At 39.0% G+C, this 26,796-nt stretch overlaps 1 protein-coding gene across 2 annotated transcripts; it reads left to right on the forward strand.

The window, feature by feature from the left end:
* Positions 1-1,230: 1,230 nt before the first annotated feature.
* pdhx (pyruvate dehydrogenase complex component X) lies at positions 1,231-25,022 on the forward strand. 2 transcript variants are annotated; one of them, XM_088418014.1, is made up of 11 exons: positions 1,231-1,371; positions 3,508-3,591; positions 9,054-9,154; positions 13,072-13,256; positions 15,907-16,005; positions 17,181-17,343; positions 18,791-18,938; positions 19,919-19,977; positions 20,368-20,526; positions 23,107-23,171; positions 24,277-25,022. In XM_088418014.1, exons 1-11 carry the CDS (start codon positions 1,236-1,238, stop codon positions 24,530-24,532), a joined length of 1,455 nt encoding a protein of 484 aa, XP_088274140.1. In that variant the 5' UTR covers positions 1,231-1,235; the 3' UTR covers positions 24,533-25,022. The 2 variants fall into 2 exon arrangements, with proteins under 2 accessions (XP_088274140.1, XP_088274141.1); XM_088418015.1 differs by having other exon boundaries at positions 13,072-13,247.
* Positions 25,023-26,796: the final 1,774 nt, after the last annotated feature.

The raw sequence follows: 26,796 nt of genomic DNA on the forward strand, positions 1-26,796 counted from the left end.
TATATTACTCCCACCAACATAACTGGAAATATGAATTTGCCATTCTAAAAGTAGCTCATTATGCTTGTTACGCATCCAGTGGAAGGTTGGCTTAAGCCTAAAACTAGTGCAAATCATTTGATCTGTATTGTATTCTAAACCTTTATAGACATATGTCAAGGTACATTTTTTTTTGTATTCTAATTCCATAATTACTTAGCTGCACAGCATAGTGATGCATTGTTTGTGTTTTAGGCAAAAACAGTTACTGTAGTGCATTCCACAATTTCAATGTTAATATTCATAGTCAAGTTCACTCGGCTAGGTTAGGGACAAATGTTTAAAAAATATATGGTTTCGGAGAAGCTAACGTTAGTAGCTAACCTACATAATCGCTATTGTTAAACAACTGTTTCATATGAATTTTTGTATGCTTCATCTTGATACACATTCACCAGAACTATTTATAGACAGAATCGACAAAAATAATTAGCAATTGTGCAGTGAACATTAACATTAGCTTACCTTGTCATTATTGCAAGTTGCGACAGGGATCTTGCAGACAAGCTTACCAAATGCTGGAAAGCGCTCAAAGTGCACCTATTATATCCTTTTTTTTTTTTTTTTCATCTCTGATGAACTGAATGTAATGGGCTCATGTCCATCTCGTGTTTGTACTGTCCATATCCATCTTCTCGTCTGCTGCTGCCACATTCATCTCTGCTGTAGTAGATACTTACACCAGCAAGTAAACATTTTGCCCCAGACTTTTCTCCCAAAACACCTCAAATTACGTCTGAGTTTTTAAAGAGGGACAATTTCATTGTAAGCGTAATTTTTAGCTACAGACGTGTTTTATAAATTCCACTGCTGAACCCCTGTTAATGGCACTTGAAATTATTTGTGCCGATGGGCTGTTGTTGAAAAATGTGCGGTTCATTTACCACAATTAGTTTCAGGCTAAATTTGACACATCCAATATGGCGGACTCGCTGACTCTCGAAAGAAGACATTTATAGCCGAAGGCCCTGAATTGGGGCTTTGTGAGCTTTGCCTGTGCAGTTGTCTTGCAAGTAATCAATAATATATTCATAAAAATACACCAGTATAAAAAGCCTTGGTTCCCGTGACTGTTTCGAACAACTAAGATAAAAAAGTAAGACAAAGCAATATCTAAGCAAGCAATTTCCCACTTACTGAAAAGATTAGTATTGTAAGCAGGCAACCGTACGTCACTCCTAAATGAGGGTATCAACATGGCAGCCTCCTTGCGTCTAGGTCGTCAAGGAATTTTGTTCGGCCTTAAATTATCAAACATTAATAAATCTTTGTGGAGCACTCAATTATTACAGGAGCACGCCCGACATTTCTTTCATTCCCCATGGGTGTTTGGTGAGTGATGTTATGTGCATTTTTGTGAATTACGACAGCTTGGCAATCGTTGACATTTTGCAGTTTCTCTGAAGTAAGGTTACTGACAACTTCCAAAACACATTTCACGAACGTATCATTGTAAATATTAAGGTTATGCTGACAAAAAATAATAATAGTAACAAAAACTGACAACGAAACAACCCGTAAACGTTAACAAGGTATTCACGATTTATTACTGTATAACGGCTAGGTTCGCCCATCGGAGAAACCTCCACAATCGTCCAGTTATTTTAGTCTGACTCATTTACCGAAAAATGCGTCGTGCTGGTCCTGGGTAGAGTCAGCTGGCTTGAATACTGTGCTTTTTATTCACTCGTGCTTGTATGTATTTCTCTCATATTGTTGACGTAATCAATAGTGAAATTCTTTTAATTTCTTAATGTACATGTCCAAGCGATCATTTTTCTTAGTACTTATTCACAACTTGTTCACGTGTCAAAAGTAAAATTAGAATTCGGCAATTTGGTTGTGTGTGTGTGGGGGGCGTATAACATGAAGAGTGAAGATGTTCATTTAGTTTTATGCTTCTGACTTGTGGAAAGCCTTCATCTTGCTTCAAGGTAACCAAATAGCATTAGGTGGGTATTGTCCTAACAAAACAGCAATTATTAATTAAATAGTGTTAATTTAAATCGTGTTACACCCCACCTGCGCATCAAATTAGACTTGCTTTTAAGTCTTCTAAAATTGTAACTGCTTTTTCTCACAAAACTGCAACCCCTGCCATGGTTCTGGGGTTACAATTACAGTAGCATATGTGTATATGCATATATATATATATACATATGCATATGTATATATACACACACACACACACACGCAAAACTCCCTGAGACACAAAAACATTAGACATTAACTTTGCCCTTGCAGTGTTTCAGTATAAACAGCAGATGTCAGCAGAACACCATCTTAAATGTAATGCTCTTCTTGCAATAATGGAAAATGGTTGTGTAAAACAAACTTGAACTCCTTTAAAAATGACAAATAATATAATATTACTAATATTCATCCATCCATCCATTTTCTAGAACTGCTCATCCTCACTGAGATTGCAGGCTTGCTGGTGCCTACCCCAGCGGGGGTCACCTTAGATTGGTTTCCAGCCCATCGCAGGGCACTCAAAAACAACCAACCATTCACGCACCCAGTCACACCCAAGGACAATTTAGAATGTCCAATTCACCTGGTATGCATCTTTTTGAGTGTGGTAAAGCTGGAGTGCCCGGGGAGAATCCACACGGGCTCGGGAAAAACACTTCACACTGGAGCAAGATGTATTTTAACTACGGACCTTTAACTGTGAGGCTGACGTGCTAACTACTCTTCCAATGAGCCAGCCTAAAACTAATACTGTATGTTAGTTATGATGGATCAATATGGTGAATGGAGTGGACATATATGGCACTTTCTACACACTCTGCCACTCATGGCATGGCAGGTCCACTGGGAGCAAATTATCAGGGGTGCACATATTATTCCTCTATGCCATAGGTGTCGAACTCCAGTCCTCGAGGGCCGGCATCCTGCATGTTTTCCGGTTTTCTTTCCCCAACACACCTGATTCAAATGATTAGCTCATTAGCAAGCTCTGCAGGAGCTTCAAAATGATCCCAATCATTTGAATCAGGTGTTTTTGAGGGAAAAGGTTCGAAAACATGTAGGATATCGGCCCTCGAGGCCCGGAGTTCGACACCTGTGCTCTATGCCATAGAATGTGATTCAGCTGTCCCAGGTGAGCCCAGTAAGTCTCAAGATTTGTTAAGCAAAACAAAACAAATCTATATAACAACAAAATGAGATCAAAATAAAGATGATAAAGAGTTAAGAAAACACATACAAGTAGTCTTTGGGCATTAGGCGGGGGACACCATGGTCTGGCTGCCAGCCAATTGCAGAATTACTAAACCACTAAAAAGGTTCCTCCCACCGCCCCCACCCCGCCATCCACTCAAAATAAAAGACACTTTTGAAAAAAAAACTAGATCGGATAATAGATGAGGCTACAATTTCAAAATAGGTTTTCAAAGAAATCTGCCTATCAAATGCCACATCCAATGGTGCAAATAATGCTGTTATGGTCTTTCTGTCCGATAGGTGTCACCCCACTCAACGTGCAGATGCCAGCTCTCTCACCAACCATGGAGGAGGGAAACATTGTCAAATGGCTGAAGAAAGAAGGTAAAACAATAATTGGAAAAGCTTTTGATTTCAGCAATTACAACCTCCTAATGCTTTAAATTCAAAAAATTACTATTTTCAGGATTTTACAACCAATAAAATATCTGGAAACATCCATCCATCCATTTTCTAGTGTCTTTGCATCATCATTTGAAATAGTGTGAGCAAAAAAAAGAAAATACATCTTCATTAAAAATAAAAAAGATATATATATATATATATACACACACACACAGTGGGCCCCCGTGTTAGGAACTTAATCCGTTCAGCGGCTACGCTCGTAACTCGAACTGCTCGTGTGACGGGCAATCCAAACCTATGTTAATTAGTGAATGCGTGCAACGCGCGCAAAACCCTTAGGTAAAAACATCACGACTTTATACACATATTAAAAATGAGTAACATAATCTAATGTACAGTTAAATTAAATAACATATACAAAGGAAAAATGACATTTACCTTTGGGGCGACGTGACTTGAGCTGGGTGGAGGCGGAGGGGAGCAGAGACCAACCCGCAAAATTTATTTATTTATTTTCTTAAATGGGAACTTTTCTCAAACTAGAACATATCACCGGCGATTTCCTTCTCTTTAATCCATAATAGAAGAAGCCTCTCCATTTTGTTGTCGATCGAGATCCGTCCCCCGGCAAGGAAAGTCTTGCCCTTAGAAGATTGCCGAGCGGTTACGGCCATACTCATGAGCAAGGTTAACCATGCGTGCGCCTCCTTCATATATATATATTTTTTTTATTATCTCCTGCTTGGTTTCTATTGTCATCATCCTCTTACTTCTTCCTTTACCGCCACTAGCAATTTTAGAAGCCATGTCTAACAGATAAAGTTTGCAAAGTCTTCACAACATTCCTTCCTTCCGTTTTTCACTCATTTTCTCTCCTTCCTTCCGTCCCGATCAGCTGTGCCATCAAGCTAGATGAAGGCGTTCGACCAATAGCATATCGGCATCTCCATGACTGACACCGTGACTGAAACAGTGACTGTGACATTGTAAGAGCAATAGCATATCAGTGTTTCCGTGTCATGCGTGAGTAGATAATTTCGTTGAAGTAGTAAAACGATGTCAATTGTACGTACACATTGACTGGCAACGCGTGGTTAAATCAGAGATAAAACCATCACGTATTTACACACACATTTAAAATTAGTACCATAACCTACTGTGTAGTTAATTTTATTAACATGGATATACAAAGGATAAATGACATTTTTCTCTGGGGCGACGTGACTTGAGCTGAGTGGAGACGGAGGTGAGCAGAGACCAACCCGCAGCATTTATTTATTTATTTTCTTAAACGGGAACTTTTCTCAAACTAGAACATATTACCGGCGATTTCCTTCTCTTTAATCCATAATAGAAGAAGCCTCTCCATTTTGTTGTCGAGCGAGGTCCGTCCCCCGGCAAGGAAAGTCTTGCCCTTAGAAGATTGCCGAGCGATTCCGTCCATACTCATGAGCAAGGTTAACTATGCCTAACGCCTCCTTCGTATGTTTTTTTTTATTATCTCCTGCTTGGTTTCTATTGTCATCATCCTTCTTCCTTTACCGCCACTTGCAATTTTAGAAGCCATGTCTAACAGATAAAGTTTGCAAAGTCTTCACAACATTCCTTCCTTCCGTTTTTCACTCATTTTCTCTCCTTCCTTCCATCCTGACCGGCTGTGCCATCAAGCTAGATAAAGGCGTTCGGCCAATAGTATATCGGCATTTCTGTGATTGACGTGACGCCGGCCAATAGCATCTCCGTGACTGACTCCGTCACTGACACCGTGACTGAGACAGTGACTGTGACATTGTAAGAGCAATAGCGTTCAACGTTGCCGTGATGAGCGTCAACTTCTGATTTAGATGACGTAGCAAAGCGAAAACAAATGTACGAATACAATGGCCGGCATGTCGCATTGTTCGTAAGACCGAAGGTTTGTGCGTAAGTGGGGGACAAAAAACTCCGCGCACACGCACACACACACACACACACACACACACACACACACACACACAAACACACAAGGTTTGGTTGAAAGACCACATTGGACACTGACGATTTATCTTATTAAATAACAGTTTTGTGGTACTGACATTTCTAACCAGAAAGGAAAACATCTTATTTCGTGGCCGTTGCTTGTCACCGTGTGACTGCTACGCCTCCTTAATAATGTCATTCAACGCCGCAAGCCAGTGAACATCCGTCCATCCATCGTCTTGACCACGTATCCATCCTCACGAGGGTCGCAGAGTCAACGAAGGAGCCAACAACAGACATTTTACTGACATTAAACTGCCTAACAGTGTCCATGGCTCACACTCACTGACACACGTTCCTATCAAATCGGTCCTCGTGGGAACCGGGTATTTATAACAAAATCTACTCCCACGGGTGACTGACATTGAATGGCCGGCTAACCCTAACCTCAAACACACATTTTCGACATTTCTGCATTTTTTACAGTACAACGTTGTAATAAATAAACTAATAAACCATATACTATAACTAATAAATAAAAGGTTGCTGTTTGCTCGGCCTACTCGTTGCAAAATCTCTCCTTCTCAACTCTGGCGTTAAAACGAAACTAAAAGATGTGGGTAATGTCGGCTTGTATTTACTCTTGCACGGGTCGTAACTGGGGCTGAGTAGGGGAGGTATGAATTTCGTCTGTCGTCATGAGTTTTTCTCAACTCTTGTTTACCTGCTCGGGCGGGGCAAGTGTCAGAGCGTGGAATAAGCAAGGGATGCTCAGAAATGCAGCAGTGAAGGAAAACACTTTGGTGGTGTTTAAGTTGAGAAATTAACATTGTATTATGGTTAAACGCTCCAAAACTTGACTTTTCATGTCATGGCCCCCATTCATTGTTCTAACAGTTGATGATAGCTGAGTTGTAAATGTCAGAAAAAAAACATGATTTGGAACACAGTGTGTGTTTATCTTGCAGCCATTGGCCAACAGCAAGCGCGAATCATCATTCTCTACAACACATCACTCTTTATGGCATGGATTCATGTGCTGTTACATTTATTGGCCTTTGGTGATTGATTGGCTGACCAGAAACCCAGCAGTTGCTATTCATTACTGCTTAGCAACTGCTCATCCAGGCACTACAGCAACACCCACAATTTTCATGAGACAACTGAGTCCTATTTGATATTTGCTGTGATGTCATTTGCTTCTGTGACTTGGCTGAGATGAACTGCACGTGTGTGTGTGTGTGTGTGTGGGGGGGGGGGGGGGGGGGGGGGGCGGGGGTATCACTGCCCACACTTCTGGCCCTTAGTTTATTTTAGTGTTGTTATGAATGAAAAAGCCAAAGATTTTCAAGAAGAATGTGGTATATCAATGATTATGTGAAAATCAATATTATTTCTTCATTAATACAATGGACCCGAGCATACACTGTAGTAGCAGTTCAGCACCAGGGGCTTGGCTTTTTTTTTTTTACCTCTCACTTTCCTTGAAATGATGGCAATGACAATGAGCTATGGAAATAGTATTAAATTGTTATCAGTTGAACATTTATTTTGATCCAGTGCATTGCAGTAGGAAGCAATTAAGATTTAAATCAGTAAGAGGGTTTCCAAAACTCAGGTCAAAATGTTTTGATTTATTTATTGTGGAATGGTTTTGTGACTTGTTGACTTAATTTGAGCAGCAATTTAAACATTTTGCGGCACAATTTTCTAATTGTTTGTAGCATTTTTAGTTTTGGCAGATTAATCCCCAAAAACTGTTTTAATAGAATAAAATCACATTATAAACTACAGTGGACCCCCGGGTTACAGCGTCCCTGGCTTTCGTTTTTTTGATGATGCGGAATACTGAGTTCTTTCATCCCTTTTTTAAGGTATTTTCCCCGGTTTGCAAGAAAAACAACTGTCATGGACCCTAGGGGGTTGGCTGCATTTGTGTTGTTTTGTCTTTACCTGCAGGCTTTTAGGTAATTGCACTTCTTTTTTGTTGCCGTCAATGCCCCCATGCAACGCGTCACTACGAGGCTGGTCTGCCATCGGGCGGCGTCTCCTGACGGTGATGCTGGTCTGCTATAGGTTCACCTTATTTGTTTCAAAATGGCGGAATGGTAAAGCTTTGTTCTATCCTGAGTGGTTACGAAACCGTATTTATAGTGCATTTTACTGCTTAATTCAAACTTGAATGGGGTCGCCATGGGACCCAAGATTGCTAGTGATGTTAAAGAGAGAAGTAAGAGATAATTTATATGGAAATGAAGCGGGAGATAATAAAGACCCACGATGCTAGCCTAGTCTATGCTACCCTTACTAGGAAATATGGGCATATAATATGGGCAGCCCGCCATACGGTGAATTCGCCTTACAAGCCCAACCGCAGAATGGATAACTCTCGTAACACGGGGGCCCACTGTATTATTATTCCATTTAGATCAAAGATTAAGTCTATTGAAACCTTGCAACCAAAGTGTGTGTCTTTTGATTGCTTGACAAGTGGCAATGCATGGGTTTTATCTAGTGGAAGTGGATTTAATTGTTGGACCTGTCACCATAATTTACCTGAAGCAAGATCCATACAATAGAGGAACACATCCACATACTGTACTTTATTTATATCAAAGAAATTGTACTTTTGTGAACACCTGATGAGCTCTCTTGGTATTTATTGCACACTAATGTATTGCACAATGGTTGGGAATCACTGCCTGAGACAATAGATGAAAATCTTAAGGTCATCCGTTTGAGCTCTAATGTTGTGTGTCTCAGCTTAGCCCCTGGGTCATTCTGTGTTAAAGCCTCATACAAATTCAATCTCGATACCACTACTTCTTACACTCTGGGGCTTGCAACATCAATACTCTTATTTTTTGCTCCTAACCTGCTTCCTCTTACATCCATCCTTTTCTTTAGGAATACAGTATGTTCCACTGGTTTTATTTCAAAAGGCCAAATCTTTTACATGGAGGTACAGCTAAACAATTAATAAAATTCAAGACAGCATTGCAGTGTTCTAGGTGCAGTTGAAAAAGTCACAAGGGCTTTAAATGGCTCATATAATAGTCTAGGGGTAGTGTTTCTATGTGTGTGTGTGTGTGTGTGTGTGCATGTGCTTGCGTTTGTGTATTTTTTTTTATTTATATGGTATTTATATAAGGTCATTGCTTAAGCGTACAAACCACATGTTTGCATATTGTTTTATGAAAAAGTGATAAAAACACACATTTGTTTACATATTACTTGATTCGTGTCCGCGCCGCATTTCTTAATTAAAATCTCGAGACATTGTGGTTGAGAACGCTTAAAGGTAAAACAGCAAAATATAACTGCATATTAATTCACAGCTCATTTACCTTTATTTCCATGTAAAAAGTCAGAAGCTGAAATTACGTTCACCAATGTCTGCAGACTGTCTATTCTTTTTAGCTACATATATATATTTTTTCCTTGATCGACCTCTCACAATGTGTACTCTTTCATCATTGCAGGTGAGGCAGTGGCAGCAGGCGATGCCCTTTGTGAAATTGAAACTGACAAAGCCGTCGTTACCATGGAATCTAATGATGACGGTATCTTGGCAAAAATCTTGGTGAGAGCAAATGCCCAAACTGCACATACCATTTTGTTTATGTTATTGCTGTGGGTATCTTCGACTTTCTCATGATTAAATCGATTGCGATTATTGGGTCGCCGATTCGACCAAGAATCGATTTTCGATTTTGAATGATTTTTGATTCTAAACTATTTGACTCAATTAAAAATGATTTCTGCTTCAATCTAGAGATGTGTAAAGAATCATACTACTTCTGCTTAACAAGACAGAATAGCAAAGGGTAAACTTTTTTTTTTCTTTCATTTATTAAGTTTTGAGTTGTAAAGAATAATCGTTTTTGAAACAAAAACTGCTAGGGACAACTGATACTAACCCATTAGTTTGCTGTCCATAATACTGTAACACCTTTGTGTGTCCTAAAGGATTCGCTCAGTCGTGGTTCTGTCAGAATGCTTCTTTATGAAAGAAAATAAATAGAACTGTTTACAGGCACGAAGTCCCGATCTGCTGTGAGCAGCAATATTCGGGATAACAACTAACTCTCCCAAGTCCTCCTCTGCAGTCTTCCTCGTGACCGGGCAACAGTGAACATTACTGTACAAAAAAGCATTACTTCTGCAAACAATGCCTAGATGAGAACTGCAACCTACAAGCGGAAGTCACCAGTTGCCATGCTTGAGCAAAATAGCTTGCTGTTTGTTTCAGTGACAGAATGCAGAGCACTTCACTAGCAATCAATTTAGCAGTAGCATCAGCTTCGTCGTGCTACCTAACAGGACAGATAAAATCCGTCAGGCACCCCAAAGAGATTCACAATGGACCGGGCGTGCCTTCTTGGTCATTATAAGACATTCGGCTTTAGTTCATATGGTATTTTAAACAAGCATTCTTATATTTTCTTTTTATCTTTGCTTTATTTACTGCTTAGCTTATTATTCAGTTTTTCTTGCACAGTGACAGTACATGTAATTATTTTCTTTCATGGCAGATATTTCTCTAAGACTAGTCCCCATTTTGTTGTTTTGGTGTTTTAACTTCATTAGCCTTCCAAAGATAAAACAATAAGTACTCTTCTAGACCCGCTCTATAACGAAATATAATTTGACCACATTGTTTCCCAATTTTTTTTATCTTGGAGCGCATGGTACAGGATGAATTATTACCACTTTTTTACACACTGCAGAAAGACCTTTTTTCAAGTCACAGAAGCTGCCTGAGCTGATGAGACTAGATGTTTGTTCTTTCTGTTATTTTAAATAAATTGTGCCATTTACTATTTAAAAAAACAAAACAAAAAAAAAGTTCACTCCCTGCCATATTCAAACCCCTGTCATGTATTTTTTCCCCTTTTCCACATTTCCTTACAGTTACACCCATCTTTCTTTGCTACTGTGAGGATGGTAGTTTCCATAGCAACCACTGAAGAATTGGGGGTAGGGGCTTGAGAGCTGAGGCAGTAGGAGACTGCTTGTATAAACCCTCTAGCTAAAAATCTGATGTGTAGTTGGTAAGAAAACCATCAGCTGAAAGCATTGCATGTCCATGTTTTTTTTTCTTTTGGGGTGGGGGTGAATCATAAAATGTGTTAACTAAGAACCCAGTTGTTTTACTTACATTAATTAATCATATTTGAACTAATATTGTACTGCAACCCTTGTAAAAATAAGCAGTTCAGATAATGAAGGAATAATCAATGGAATATATTGACCATCACACCGTAATCACCTACATTTGACCAAATAATAATGGCACTTGCCATTGGCAAGGAACATAGCCCCCAAAATGGCTATGTATGGGGTTTTGGGATCTTTTGTGTGGATCATGTGCTGTTGCCACAGATGATTACGATAAATCTTATCATACTGTTAGAGCATAGCTTTACCATGACACACAGGTTTTTAATTTTTCATCTATTATGGGCACAATCAAGCATGCAGGTGTGTAATGACAATACATTATAAAGATTCCCTGTATTCACTCGAACTCCACATGCCATGTCTCTACAATGACCATTTTTGACTCTTGCCTCTTTGACTCTTGACCTTTAATTTTACCATCCGATAAACTGAATGCCTCCTTATAGCTAAATTGTATTGATTATATAAGCGGTTGTATTTATTACACTAACTGTTCACTCGCTGCATTCACTGCCTCATAGTTTGTTTGTGTATATAACAAAGATAATAAATAAATAAAAGATCCACACCAGTGTGAATCATACCAGCAATTACCACATATAGTGAAATTTGTTTTTCCCTGTGCAGAGGGCTTTCTTGTCTAAAAATCCCATTCAAAGATGGCGCGAATCTGCTTAACAGCAAACCAACTTTGAGTGCAAGAACTCATCGTGTTCCTGTTTTTCCAAAAATCCAATCACTTCAATCAGAGAATGCCTGAAAAAGTGTGTTTTTACCCTGGTATCGTTAATTAGTTGCTGTTGACGACATACTCTGTGACACACCACCAGAAAAAATGTTGAAGATTCACTTGGAGGCTCACAATTACTTTCTCAGCAGGTGAATTTAGAGTGTAAACTTTAAAATCTTACACGAAAACGCCATTTTAATTGCACTGGTATATGATCCAGTGGTTATTAATGTTGTACAGATACTTAAAATTCTTGTTCTTATATATATATATATATATATATATATATATATATATATATATATATATATATATAAATATATAGCGTGGATCGCGGCGTTTTTTTGTCCCCCTCTTACGCACAAACCTTTCGTCTTATGAACAATCCGACATGCCGGTCAATGTGTTCTTACAATTATTTTCGTTTTGCTGCATCAATGAAATCAGATGTTCACGCTTGTCACTGTAACGCTGAACATTGCTCTTACAATGTCACAGTCACTGTCTCAGTGACGGTGTCAGTCACAGAGTCAGTCACGGAGATGCGGATATGCTATTGGTCAATAAAGGTCACAGTCCCGGTCTCACGGAGATGCGGATATGCTATTGGCCGGCGTCACGTCAATCACAGAAATGCCGATATGCTATTGGCCGAACGCCTTTATGTAGCTTGATGGCACAGCTGGTCGGGATGGAAGGAAGGAGAGAAAATGAGTGAAAAACGGAAGGAAGGAATGTTGTGAAGACTTTGCAAACTTTATCTGTTAGACATGGCTTCTAAAATTGCTAGTGGCGGTAAAGGAAGAAGTAAGACGATGATGACAATAGAAACCAAGCAGGAGATAAAAAAAAATACAAAGGAGGCGCACGCGTAGTTAACCTTGCTCGTGAGTATGGCCGTAACCGCTCGGCAATCTTCTAAGGGCAAGACTTTCTCTGCCGGGGGACGGACCTCGGTCAACAACAAAATGGAGAGGCTTCTTCTTTTATGGATTAAAGAGAAGGAAATCGCCAGTGATATGTTCTAGTTTGAGAAAAGTTCTTGTTCAAGAAAATAATTCAATAAATTCTGCGGGTTTGTCTCTGCTCCCCTCCGCCTCCATATATATATATATATATATATATATATATATATATATATATATATATATATATATATATATATAACTGAATTATGTAATCAGCCAAATGCAACCCTGTAGGGACCTATAGCGACTGACAACAAGAGATGGCTTACAAAATGGATACCTTCTGAAAACTGAGTGCAGTCGCAAGTGTATTAAGCGTGGCCTTTCATTTAGGCTGAACTAGTATTGATAGATTGACAGTCCAGTAGACCGTGGAGAGAGTAATAAAAGGCACAGAGTGTATTTAGATTAGCTCTTAACAGGATCTTGAATCATCATCGACAGCGGGCATAAAAAGTGAGTCGTTGCAGTCCACAACAACCTATTCTATCTCAGCATTGGGTTTCTTTTACAGTGCACCACCACAGCATACATTATTATTCTTCACATCTCCTCAATCTGATGAACATGTGTTTGTTAATGGAATACGACTTGAAAAAGACTTCTCCTGCTTTTCAGATTGAGGAGGGAAGACGCAATGTTCGCCTGGGAACTCTCATTGCACTTATGGTGGAGGAGGGACAAGACTGGACGCAGGTTGAGATTCCTAGCACATCTCCACCTCCACCTGCTGTGCATGAAACCGTTGCTAGTGTTGTGCCTCCAGTTGCTCCTTCTCCACCAAAAACCGTCCCGTTAGTATCGTAAGTACCATATAATAGTATTGTAACAACACCAAAATTTGACTTTGAAAATATACTTGCATATACAGTCAGCCCCCGGCTTACGAGCATCCTGATTTGCGAACAATTCACCTTACGAGCGTGGATCAGGGAGATTTTTGTCCTCCGCTTACGAGCAACCTTTCGTCTTGCGAGCATTCCGACAAACCAGCCATTGAGTGTGTAGAAATGTTCTCGCCTAACTGCGTCAATATATTCAGCAGTTGCGTCATCTACAATCATTAATAGATACTCATGGCGGCAACGTGAACGCTATTGGTTTTACAATCTCACACTGACTGTCTCACTCACGGTGTCTAAATATATTACCATTTAAGTGTAGTGTTTGTACAGCTAAAGGGAAAAACAGCTGACATGAAATTAAATGTGCCGATTGCAGAACAAAGAATTGTCATTGGTTTAAATGTGTGTTTTTTTTTAATTAATTGTCAATACATTCCAACCGTTTAAAAAAAGTGCGAATAATTATCAGTCAGTCAAGGAGACGCCAATATGCTATTGGTCGATTAAGGTCACCCGGTCTCACTCACGGAGATGCTATTGGCCGGCGTCACACGTCAATCACAGAAATGCCGATATGCTATTGGCCGAACGCCTTTATCTAGCTTGATGGGACAGGATGGAAGGAAGTAGAGAAAAACGGAATGTTTTGAAGACTTTGCAAACTTTATCTGTTAGACATAGCTTCTAAAATTACTAGCAGCGGTAAAGGAAGAAATAAGAGGATGATGTTTTAGTATCTCCGTGATTTGCACCATGACTGAAAGAGTTACGGTAACACTGTAAGACCAATAGCCTATCTGCGTTGCCACATTAACGCAAGACGATAATCTCTACACCCTGATAGGGGTGGTATCACAGTGCTAATTAATGGTTACAAGACTAAACTGCATGTCATGTTAGTCGGCGATCTCCCGACATGCTTTGGGACAGCGCCCTTGTTGCAATACTGTGAGTTGAAACCAAGAGTGAACTAATGTTCGAATAAGCTATAAGTATGGTGCCTAATTAATACAACACACACCCTCCCCTCCGCCTCCACTCAGCTCAATTCACGTCGGGAAAAACAGCTGACATGAAATTAAGTGTGCCGATTGCAGGACAAAGAATCGTCACAGGTTTAAATGTGTTTTAATCAATTAGATGTCAATACATTCCAACCGTTTAAAAAAACGTGCCAATAAGTATCAGTCAGTATCAGTCAGACGCCAATATGCTATTGGTCGATTAAGGTCACCTGGTCTCACTCACGGAGATGCTATTGGCCGGCATCACACGTCAATCACAGAAGTGCCGATATGCTATTGGCCGAACGCCTTTATCTAGCTTGATGGCACAGCTGGTTGGGATGGAAGGAAGTAGAGAAAACCCTGACTGAAAAAGTTACTGTGACACTGTAAGACCAATAGCATGTCTGGTTTATAGTATTGACTTCTGCTTATCTCAGCTCAAGTCACATCTTACCAAAGGTAAAAGTCGTTATCCCTTTGTATCTGTTATTTAATGAAACTGTACAGTAGATTATGTGACTCAATATTAACATATGTATACAGCGTGATGTTCTCACCTAAGGCTTTTGCGCGCGTTGCATGCATTCACGAATTAACATGGGTTTGGATTGCCCGCTATACGAGCAATCCGAGATACGAGCGTAGCCGCTGAACGGATTAAGTTCGTAACCCGGGGGCCCACTGTATTACCATAATCACAGTTAAAAAAATAGATAAATGAATACAAAAAAAAAGTTCTAATTATATTCTTATTTTTGTGTATTGGCTAGCATCGCTCTAAGAGGTGTACTATTTATTGATGCCATAATAATAATTAAAAAAAAAAACTCCAATACAACCATCCGTCCATTTTCCTTAGCAGGGTCAATGGCTTGACGGTTCCCACCCGCAGCCGTCTTCGGGCAGTAGGCGGGGGACACTCTGAACAGGTTACATTTTAATACATTTTAATTTATACACAGTATGTAGTGCTTTCACTACAGCTAAAGCTGTAACAAAGGGTTACAAAAATATATATTTTAATTATATATTTCAATGTAATACAATCATACAAAAAGCCAAGACTGTGCAAAGTCTTATTTCTTAATTAATTACGCATACAATAAAATAATTGTTGGATGTCTAATGTAGAGCATAATATCATAATGATATGCCTTCAGTTATTAATCTGTGTTGAAAGTTTTCTTTCTCATTTCATAATCATTTTCATTTTCTCAAGCTGTATTTAAACACATATTCCAGAGATCCTGTTTACCCTTTTTTCACATGATAGGCACTCTAAGGGAAGGTACGGTACCTGCCACTGAGCAAACATTGTATTTGTTGTGTAAAGTGTAAAATTTATTTGTTTTGCGGAGCCAGTTGATATTCAGATTTTAAAGTTACATAAACTTGCCTGAAAGTGTATTTTAGCAAAACACTAAAATGCTCAAAAGGTTTGAATATAGTTGATAGAGGTAAAAGTACAGTTGCATATCAGGTTGGAAATGTCAATCAGCGACTTGAATCAAAGGTAACATTTGATTCAAAATCGTGGCCATAATTGTAGTAAAACATTTTTGTCTAACAGGAACTTGTCTTCATGCCTCATTGTCTTTCAGGTTACGACTAAGCCCAGCAGCAAGACACATTCTGGACACTCATGGTGTTGATCCTAAATTGGCCACACCAACTGGACCAAGAGGACTAATCACTAAGGAGTAGGTTTGAGTCAAGTAATGGTCACTACATTAACACTGAAGGTGAAACAACACCTCACATTTCTCGTGGGGATTTGGTATCGGGATATTATGAACATAGCCGATACAACAAAGAAAAGGAAATTAGAGCTCCCAACTGTTATAAGTTGTCCGTCGTCATTGTGGTCATAATTCTGTGACTGATAAAATAAAACAATGGATCACGTTTGCTTAAACACATTGTGAATACACAAAAGTAGTGGATAGATAATTGGAATCGCCACAGACGTGGCGTTCTTGCGGGGCCTCCGGTGATGCACTTCCAAAGCAATGGAAGCTAGGACATTAGCCGAACGCCACTTCAAGAGAAACGCTCTCCGCTAGTCTTAATTAATTATGATCAACCGTAGGAACCAAGGGTTACGTGTCATATGCAAATGACAATCATCATCAATTATCATATGCTATGATGCTACTGTGTTATTGCAACACCTGTGCCATAAACTAGACCTGATTCGAGCAGACAAACTCTCAGACACCAAGTTATCAGGTGCACCGGAGGCATGTCCAAGAAATCACCATGGGTCCATCCAAACACCCAGCATGGTGCAGCAATGTCTGCCGAATTCCTGAACATACTAAGAGGTTTGCACCAAAGTGAAACACGAGCCTCGCCATTTGCTCTGTCTACAAGAATTAAGCCATTGTTTTATGATTACTGCCATTGTATGAATTTCAGTTTTACTTATTTTCGTGATTTTCATTTTGGCCTCTCAAAGTCATTATTTTTCAGAGCGGTGTGGTATGAATGCAAATTGCCAACATTGTTAAAGTGCTCTGAATTCCAATCCTACTAAAATATTCCAGTGGTTAATCAAGGAGGGGGATTCCAAGTTCCCTCAGTCGTTAGCAAATACTCATATCAGTATGGAAACAGGGCACTACCGGAAATATAACAATGTGTTTCTCATTTTTTCAGTTTGTTTTATATTCACACACTTATCTGTTTGAAACAAACCAGGTTACAGTCTTATTACAAGTATACAACAGCACGGGCAGTACATACAACTCAATCTCACAGTGCCATCATTCTGCATCATGTCAGTGGTGCCTCAACACATAAGCAAACAATAATAATTATTTAAGTATTATAACGTGCTTATCTAATCTTTTTTGGTTTATTTTGGCTCCAACAGAGATGCTTTAAATGTTTTGAAGATGTCTCCGGGGCTAAAAGCAACACCCATGACTGCTCCAGCATCTCCACGTCCTTCCCCAATCCCAACAGCTATTTCACCAACACAAGGCAGCAGACCTAACATACCTCCTCTTTCTATCCCAGGAAAGCCATTTGCACCGGTGGGTTTTTAAAATGTCAATAATTTGTTTTTTTGAATGTGAGTCCCGTTTCGGTGGTCTCCCCAGTTTTGGCATGCTCATTTCTCCATTGATTGGAGTTTCACCACGTGTCCGGGGTACCGAACCCCTCGATACGGGCTGTTCGGTCAGAGTTTGGTCTGCATTGCCGGCAGTGGCGGTTGGATGCCGCCAAGGCTGCCCTTTGTCACTGATTCAGTTCATAATCTTTATGGACAGAATCTTTAGGTGCAGCAGAAGCATTTAGGGGTCAAGTTTGGGAGTCTCAGCATTGCATCTCTGCTATTTGCAGATGATGTGGTGCTGTTGGCTTCTTCAGGCCATGACCTCCGACTCTCACTGGAGCGGTTCACAGCCGGTTCACAAGCGGCTGGGATGAAGATCAGCACCTCCAAATCTGAGACCATGACCCTCTGTCGGAAAAGGGTGGAATACCCTCTCTGGGACGAGAATGAGGTCTTGCCACAAGTAGAGGAGATACAAGTACTGTATCTTCGGGTCTCGTTCATGAGTGAGGGTATAATGGAACAGTAGATCGGCAAGCGGATCAATGCAGCGTCTCCTGGAATGCGGACTCTGTATCCGTCTGTTGTGGTAAACAAAACCGATCAGTTTATGTACCTGCCCTCACTTATGGTCACGAGCTGTGGGTCATGACCGAAAGAACGTGATCCGGGATACAAGCGGCCGGAATGAGTTTCCTCCGTTGGGTGTCCGGGTTCTCCTTTAGAGATTGGGTGAGAAGCTCGGTCACCCGGGAGGAGCTCAGAGTCGAGCTGCTGCTCCTCCGCGTTGAGAGGAGCCAATTGAAGTGGCTCGGGCATCTGGTTAGGATACCGCCCATACGCCTCCCTGTTGAGGTGTTTCGGGCATGTCCAACTGGGAGGAGGCCCCGGGGATGACCTAGGACACATCGGTGAGACTATGTCTCTCGAATGACCTGGGAAAGCCTGCGGACCTTCCCAGAGGAGCTAGACGAAGTGGTTGGGGAGGGAAAAGTCTGGTCTTCCCTGCTTAAGCTGCTGCCCCTCCAACCCGACGCTGGATAAAGTGGTACCTAATGGATGGATGGATCTTTGTAAAAATTGAAAACGTTTTAGCTGAAGCAAATATTTGTGTTCTGTATATTCATCGCTACAATGTTTAAATTGAGTTTCAAATTTCAAACTTTTTTTTCGTTTGTGAAACTTGGCCTTCTTGTATGATCAAATGGGCCTGAATGTAATCTGAATCAATGAATGTACAGACCTACCCTGTTTAATTGGGTTGTCACTTACTTTGGTCAAAATTCTGATTGATGTGTTAGTTTATGTCAGCGTTAGATTGCTTGTTCTTGTCGCCTGATTTCCCTGCTGACTCTCACAAAGTGCGATTTTCCCTGTGGAATAGTAATTCATAGCCTCTTGACTTCGATAATCTTATTCCTCAGGGAACTTTCACCGAGCTTCCGGCCTCAAATGTCCGCCGCGTGATTGCTCAAAGGCTGACACAGTCTAAAACGACCATCCCCCATGCTTATGCCTCTGTTGACTGCGATATGGCTGCAGTCATGAAGCTTCGTAAGGAATTAGCCAAAGGTAAACGAGACACTTATCTGCACACATAATGTGTGCTGGGTCACCTTTTTGTATTAGCCTTTTTTAACTTTCATTGACAATATCAGTATGAATTATTGTGCATAAATGAGAATTTCAAGAGTTTCACATGATCACTCATTTGACATCACTCATTTCACAAAGAGGACAGTCTGCAGCACTGAACAAAATACACACATAACTGCACATAACTGATTAGTCACGGTAGTTAAGACACTCATTGCATGTACTGCACACAAACATGTTTTGCCATTGATAGATGAATATGAATAGTCATCAAACTGATTGATTTTGTTGACAACTAGCATAGGGAAAACATGCTGATATGGGATGGATGGGGTTCGTTTATAGTTTTTACTAGTGAAGTTTCAACTAAACATAGCGAGACACTTCAGAAACAATATAAATAGGGTCAAAGATCACATTTTCTTCTGAATGGCTCTTGAATGAATAGTCCCTTCTTTCCAAGCATGTGATGTCTTTCAATCAGCAAACATGTTTCTGTTATAGTTGCCACATCTTCTTGACATATAATCTGGGCTCACTTGTGGCCATTTGGTCATTTATTTTCACAAAACTAAACAAAGAATATCAATAAGGTAATGGAATGGCTATTTCAGATCTTTAAGCAAGTGTTCCTGCGTGTACTGAGTAATTCTTTATCCTATTGTTATCGAGAAGTGTCTTTGGTCAGGAACATGCAATTTCACATTTAGTTTGGTCATCATCATACAGGATTCATAAGTAGTTGCATCAAATGCAGTTCGAGTTGCGGGGAGGGGAGCGTTTTCAATTTTTTACAATTATAATTTTATGCAAAAGTCTGTGTTATAATTTCTAATTCTTGTGTGTGTGACAATCGCTCCTTTTGACACTGTCCTAGCTTGCTCTTCACTAGCAGCCTGGCTATTGTTTTGTCACATTAAAATAACTCACAATGTGTTGTTTTGTTGTCTTTTCAGACCAGATCAAAGTTTCCGTTAATGATTTCATTATCAAGGCAGCTGCTGTTACGCTAAAAGTAAGTAATGCTCATTGATTTCACCTAACAGTATTTATCTCTTAACCTAGTCTTTATGAGTTTAGCCTGTTTACATGGTACTATGGTTCATATATATATATATATATATATATATATATATATATATATATATATATATATATATATATATATTAGTATTTGGCTTCGTCTTGACTTTTTTTTCTGTCTCTTTACTTTATTTCTTTACTATCATCAAAACAAACTCTGTACTGTACCATACGGTACTCTATAGATGTTTTGCAGAGGTTCCCTAGTTCCATTCATATTCCTTTTCATTTAATTGCTGCCGAATAGGGTTGACGCATAAAAATGTTGACTGACAATTTGATTAGTATGGTTGTGACACTACCTGTGACTTTATGATGATAGGAGCTACCGGATGTGAACGTGACATGGTCAAATGATGGACCCCAAGCACTTGACTCTATTCACATTTCAATTGCTGTTGCAACTGACAAAGGCCTCATTACCCCTATCATCAGAGATGCTGCAAATAAAGGAGTTCATGAGATTTCCATTGATGCAAAGGTAAAAGGCACCTGTAAATAAATATATGTGTGTGTGTGTGTGTGTGTGTGTGTGTGTGTGTGTGTGTGTGTGTGTGTGTGTGTGTGTATATATATATATATATATATATATATATATATATATATATATATATATATATATACCGTAAATTCCGGACTATAAGCCGCTACTTTTTTCCAAAACTTTCAACCCTGCGGCTTATTCAGTGATGCGGCCAATTTATGTAATTTTTCTAACGGCTGCTAGGGGCGCTTGAGTAGAAAAGGTAAGATTCAGACCGGTGGAATATATGCGTCGAGGAAGACTGCAACTTCCTGTCTTGTGCATAAATTAAATTAGCGTGAACATACCCTCATCATGGAAAATGCAAAAAGAAAGGCATATGACGCAGGACAAACTCCATTCCAGCTGTGATTCCTGGGGGCACAACGAAGTGTGAATCGTGCATTTAAAGTGGCGCTCCGTGTTGAATGGGAGAATTGGATGACCAGGGAGTGTGTGACGACGTCTATATAACAGTTTCATTCCGACACTGCGGAAGATGACTTTGATGGCTTCAGTTCAAAGGAGGAAGATGAAGACGGCTTACCGTGATTTTTACCAGTATGTTCTTTTTACCAGACCTGTTTTACCAGACCTGTTATACTGTGTTACTAGCGTGTTGCTACCATGCTGCTAGCGTGTTGCTACCACGTTGCTAGCGTGTTGCTACCACGTTGCTACCGTTTTACTGCCCTGTCACAGGCTTCAGTTCAAAGGAGGAAGATGAAGACGGCTTACCGTGATTTTTACCAGTATGTTCTTTTACCAGACCTGTTTTACCAGACCTGTTATACTGTGTTACTAGCGTGTTGCTACCATGCCGCTAGCGTGTTGCTACCATGTTGCTACCGTTTTACTCCCTTGTCACAGGCACCGTTTGGGAAGAAAGTTATATTATTATTGTTAAGTTATATTATTAAAACTTTGAAAACGCTCTGTGTACCGTCTTTCTTTGTGAATATGTTTACATGTTTTAATGTGGGCACATGCGGCTTGTATGCAAGTGCGGCTTGTGTATGTACAAAATCGGTTTTCCTCTAAAATGTAGTGGGTTGCGGCTTATAATCAGGTGCGCTCTATAGTCCGGAAATTACGGTATATATATATATATATATATATATATATATATATATATATATATATATATATATATATATATATATATATATATTTCTTTAAAATGTCTTACATTTATTGAATAAATGTCTGATTTTTGTATGAATGTTACTATGACATATCTAAAAAAGTACTTGCAATGATCATTTGTAGTTAAGTTATATGGTTGTAGAGGTGTGCGTTTTGCGTTTTAATAAAAAGTCATTTCTTTCACGATAATTTTATACCCCACCATTTGCTTAGAACTCCTATTATTCAAAAATATACCTATATCTACACATGTATATGCATGCACCTTGATAAATTAAAATGGTTATGTTGAATAATTTAACACTGAAGATCAAAAATAAACTATCAACCTGCATAGTTCATGTAGTTGCTATGTAGTAGTAATGCTGCTATTCCTCCTGATCTCTCACAATCTCCAGTTACAGCAACCTCAGCAAAATATGTGCATCTTAAAAACGCATACCTCGTGTTTAAAGTTTCGACTGCCTTACATATAAGGTACACAGTATGTAATCTATTAATCGACACTGTCTTTGACAATGTTCTGCCTGCCTGACTGTAATTGCCTTATTTGCAATACACACAACAATGTGAAAATGATTCCACTCATGTTATCAGCTTCTGGCAGAAATTGAATTCACTAGTCAATTTTAGAAAAAAAAAACTAACCTGAAAGGCTCAGAAAATTTGCTAAAAATTGGGGACACACACTTAACAAAAGAAGCCTCAAAACTAAATATTTATTTTATATGTATTTATATTGTTGCTTTTGTACTAAAACCTTTACTTGCACTAGAGTCAGAACTGTGTTCAAGTTGTGAATTCTTCTCAAAACAGAAAACAAAGAAAGTTTTGGCACATATTTTTACACTAGAGGACAATCCCATAACCACATTTAAATGCAATGTGCATTCTCCAAGGTTACTCTACTCAGTCATGTTTTGCCATAAAACCCTGGCCACAATCATGTGTTTTGTTAGCCAGATGCCTCATCTTCCACTCTGGCTCACGTCAGTCCCATTTCCTCATTTTATGAAGGCACAATGTGATGGTTTCCAGTTATCTCAACTTGTCATTTTTCAAACACCATGTTCCTGTTTGTGTTTTTTTTTTTTTTTGTGTGTGTGTATATGTTAAACCATTTTTGTTATATTGTTGTGGTTGTTTAGCTAGTCATACAGTTTTCCTGAAGCAATGTTTTACCTTTAGTTGTTATTTTGTCTTCTCCCATAATGTCTAGAAAATATGTTCATTTTAGTGTTCTTCCACTTTTATTTTGTTAGTGGTTGTTTTAGTTAAATAAATGCACAGTGTGTATTCTGTGGCACATCCCCAATACTACTGTCTGAAAATTAATTGATTGACGTCTTCAAATCAATAATCTAAAAATAACAAATAATGTATTTTTCATAGGCATTGGCCCAGAAGGCTCGAGATGGAAAACTTTTACCGGAGGAGTATCAAGGAGGTTCTTTCAGGTAAAACAAAAACATTAAAAAAAAGAACAGAAACATGGCACAATCAACGGTGTCTCTAATCTTATGTATCATATAGTCAATTACGTTACGAGACATGTTTCATCAGCTCATCATTTGCTTAATATTGGGAGGACAGGCTGGAGTTTGTTGTGGTATTTTCTCATAAAATGGGTTTCTGCGTCAGCTGGGAGCAATGAACACCAGTGGAAATGCCAATGCTCTTTATTCTCCTGAGATGTGCGTGCACCCTTGGGCCAACACTCTCATTAAGGCAAATATGTGAGCTGTCAGATACTCGCTGTGAAACGTCACTGCACTTACCTGGAAGAACATAAGTTAAGAAAACAACGTACAGTCGGCCCCCGGCTTACGAGCACCCTGATTTACGAACAATTCGCCTCTTTCGTTTCAAAATGTTGGAATGGTAAAAACTTTGTTCTATCTTGAGTGGTTGCAAAACCATATTTATTGTGCGTTTTATTGCTTAATTCGAACTTGAATGGGTTAGCCATGGGTTCAAAGATTGCTAGTGATGTTAAAGAGAGAAGTAAGAAAATGATTTAAATGGAAACGAAGCTGGAAATAATCAAGAAATATGAAGCTAGCCTACCCTAGGCCACCCTTAATAGGGAATATGGACATAACAAGCGCCACTCAAAGGTAAATAAATCCTTTCTATATTTATTATTTATGATGTTTTCTGATTTTATACATGTATATCATATATACGTAGCACTTTATTATTTTGGTACCAATTATTAATATATATGTACAATTTTAATGTTTTCACCTAGATTTCTAAATGCAATTCACTTTACGAGCTCAACTGTGGAACGGATTACTCTCGTAACACGGGGCCCCACTGTACTTGCAAGATTAAAAAACATTAAAAAAAATAAAACACCGACGTTACTAGGGTATCATAATGTTTTAAGGTAGTACAGTGTTTGTGGCAGATAGAGACCAAGCCCTGCTATGATTTTTTTTTTTTTTTTTTTACAGTGAATTTATAGGGTTTTTGTTGTCATATTGGAATGTTGGTTTTGTGTGTTTCCCCCAGTATATTTACAGTTTCTTCTTTTTCACCACATTCCACTTCCCTCAGTATATCCAACCTGGGGATGTTTGGCATAAGTGGCTTCAGCGCCGTGATCAACCCTCCACAAGCTTGCATCCTGGCCGTCGGGACCTCCAGGTCTGAATTAAGTCTTTGCGAGGAAAACCAGAGTCTGCTTAGGAAACAGCTGATGAACGTCACGCTGTCAAGTGATGGTCGGCTTGTTGATGACGAACTTGCTTCGCGATTCCTTGAAAAATTTCGCGCCAACCTAGAGGAACCTCAGCGCATGGCTTTAGCCTGAAAAATATTGATTTTGCATTGCATTGAAGGGCACATCCTTTGATGTTTCATGACACCACTTGTGTTTGTCTATACATACTGTACATGAAAAGGTGTCAATTCTATTGTGTCTATACACTGTCAAATTCTATAAACATAACAAACAATAACTAAACATAATTTAAATGTCTTTTTTAATATTTATTGCGCCCGTTTGAGACACTGTTACATCCATACGTTGTTGTAATTTGTTTGATGAGGAAAAAAAAGGAAATACATGTAATTATCAGGTTCACTAATTCGCTCATGCAAACCATTGCAGTTTTAATTGAGTTGCTTTAACATTCAAAAAAAAAGTCTGTTGATTGGCAATAAATGTATTCGGGGACTTATTTCGTCACGCCTGTCCACAATGTCAGTTCATCATGCCAGTTTAGCACATACACTAAGACCAAAACCACAGATGTGTTTGTGTGTGTGTTTAATTAAAATAAAAAAGATTGCATCAAGGAGATTCATTTCATAAGAAGCCAATTAGAATAATTTCCTGTGACAAACACACTGGTCAGCCTATGCAAGCAGATGTTGATTTTTGCCCCAAGTGCACCGAACAGCTGTTACGTACAAATCTGAATCAGTCGGTGGAGTGATGCTCATTTGATTACATTCCAAATTAGGCAATGCTGTGATATTAGACCCGACCATGGTCTGGATGCCGGTTTGGTAAGAAAAAAAGAGTGAATGCTTCATGAGATTATGATCATCGCTCTTGAGAAAATCACAGTTTTATTGCTACCATAATGCCCAAATGACTTGTGCATTGCATGCACATTTGTTCTTTGTGTCATGTGGTCAAATGAGAATGCACAAATAGAAAGTTGGTTAAGTTTTGTAAAACATTGTGAATAGATTTGTGTCACAAGCATGCAATAGCAGAATTAGTGACACTTTCTTTGATTAAATCTGCCCAAACCAAATCTTTTTTCATCAAACATAGCAAAGGAATTTTGTTCAAAAGAAAAAATGGGCTTCTTCCCTCAGGTCAACAGTGGACAACATGCCTTTCTAGCACAAATTAGATATTTTTTCATCTGATTTATTTTCTGCCTTTTTCTGCCTTGATGATCGAGCTATTTTGATCGAGACATGAATGTCAAAAAACTGGCAAGGACATTTTTGTAAAAGCGCAATAACCTTCCGTCTGGTGCCCACTGCGACTATGCAACATAAAAGTTGTTTATATGACAATTTGAGATTTGAGGGATGTATTAAAAGCTTTAGGCATCAACTAAAAGGGATCAAATATTTGCTTGAGACATATATATATATATATATATATATATATATATATATATATATATATATATATATGCTGCATTACATCATAGAGATTTTAGAAATACCTTTGACTCCAAGAAAGAGGAAATGAAATTCTAGATATTCGCAAGTATTTTTACTTCTACATGAAGACACATGACACTAAGAACAAAGTGAAAGAAAAGAACTTGGAACAGAACATGTCATCAAAAGCTATAGCCTGTAGCTACCAGCAGCTAATAAAAGTCTCGTGCTTTCCACTCTGAATAATCAGGCATTTGTATCATAACAAAATGTGCCTTTTGTGTAGAAAGTTTACACATTTTCCTATGTTGAAGGGAATGTTTGCAGTTAATGAATGGTTGAATGGTTTTTGCAATGCATTAAGGAGGTTTAAAAATCAATGAGGAATACCGTCAGGCTGATTTTTTTATTTTTCTTATGAACCATGAACAAGGTTGGAAAGATCTTGTAGTGCTCAGCATGCAATGTAGGTCACACTCATGGTCACACAGCTTGGGACTTTGTGGAAGCAGTTGCTTTAGCAACGGTAGTGGGCAAATGTGCACATCAGCCGTGCCAATATTGGATGTGTTTCAACTTGAGTGAGAATAGCAAGGAGACTGACTCGCAAGAAAGGTCTTAGTCAATGGCTTGTTTGAAAAATACATATATTTTTTAAATGATAGGGCTCAATATTAGTCGGCACATTTATAGGTATAATTGTAGATTTGCGCTCCACTGTGCAGAAATGAGTGTCATTTAAAAGTTTAGAAACATCCTCTAATTCCATGATTTTTTTTTCAATAACTGTAAATGAAAACAAAATAGATTTCATATTTTCCATACTTCACAGTAGGCACCTTTTGCCCAGGTAACGGTTTTGCATATACACCAATGCTGTGAATGATGCTTTATGGCATAGAAACCCTTTCGGGTCACAGGTGAATACAAAGGTGTTTCCAAACT

Source organism: Hippichthys cyanospilos, chromosome 6, assembly GCF_059441005.1.
Source record: "Hippichthys cyanospilos isolate Australia breed blue-spotted pipefish chromosome 6, RoL_Hcya_1.0, whole genome shotgun sequence".
Lineage (NCBI taxonomy): Eukaryota > Metazoa > Chordata > Actinopteri > Syngnathiformes > Syngnathidae > Hippichthys > Hippichthys cyanospilos.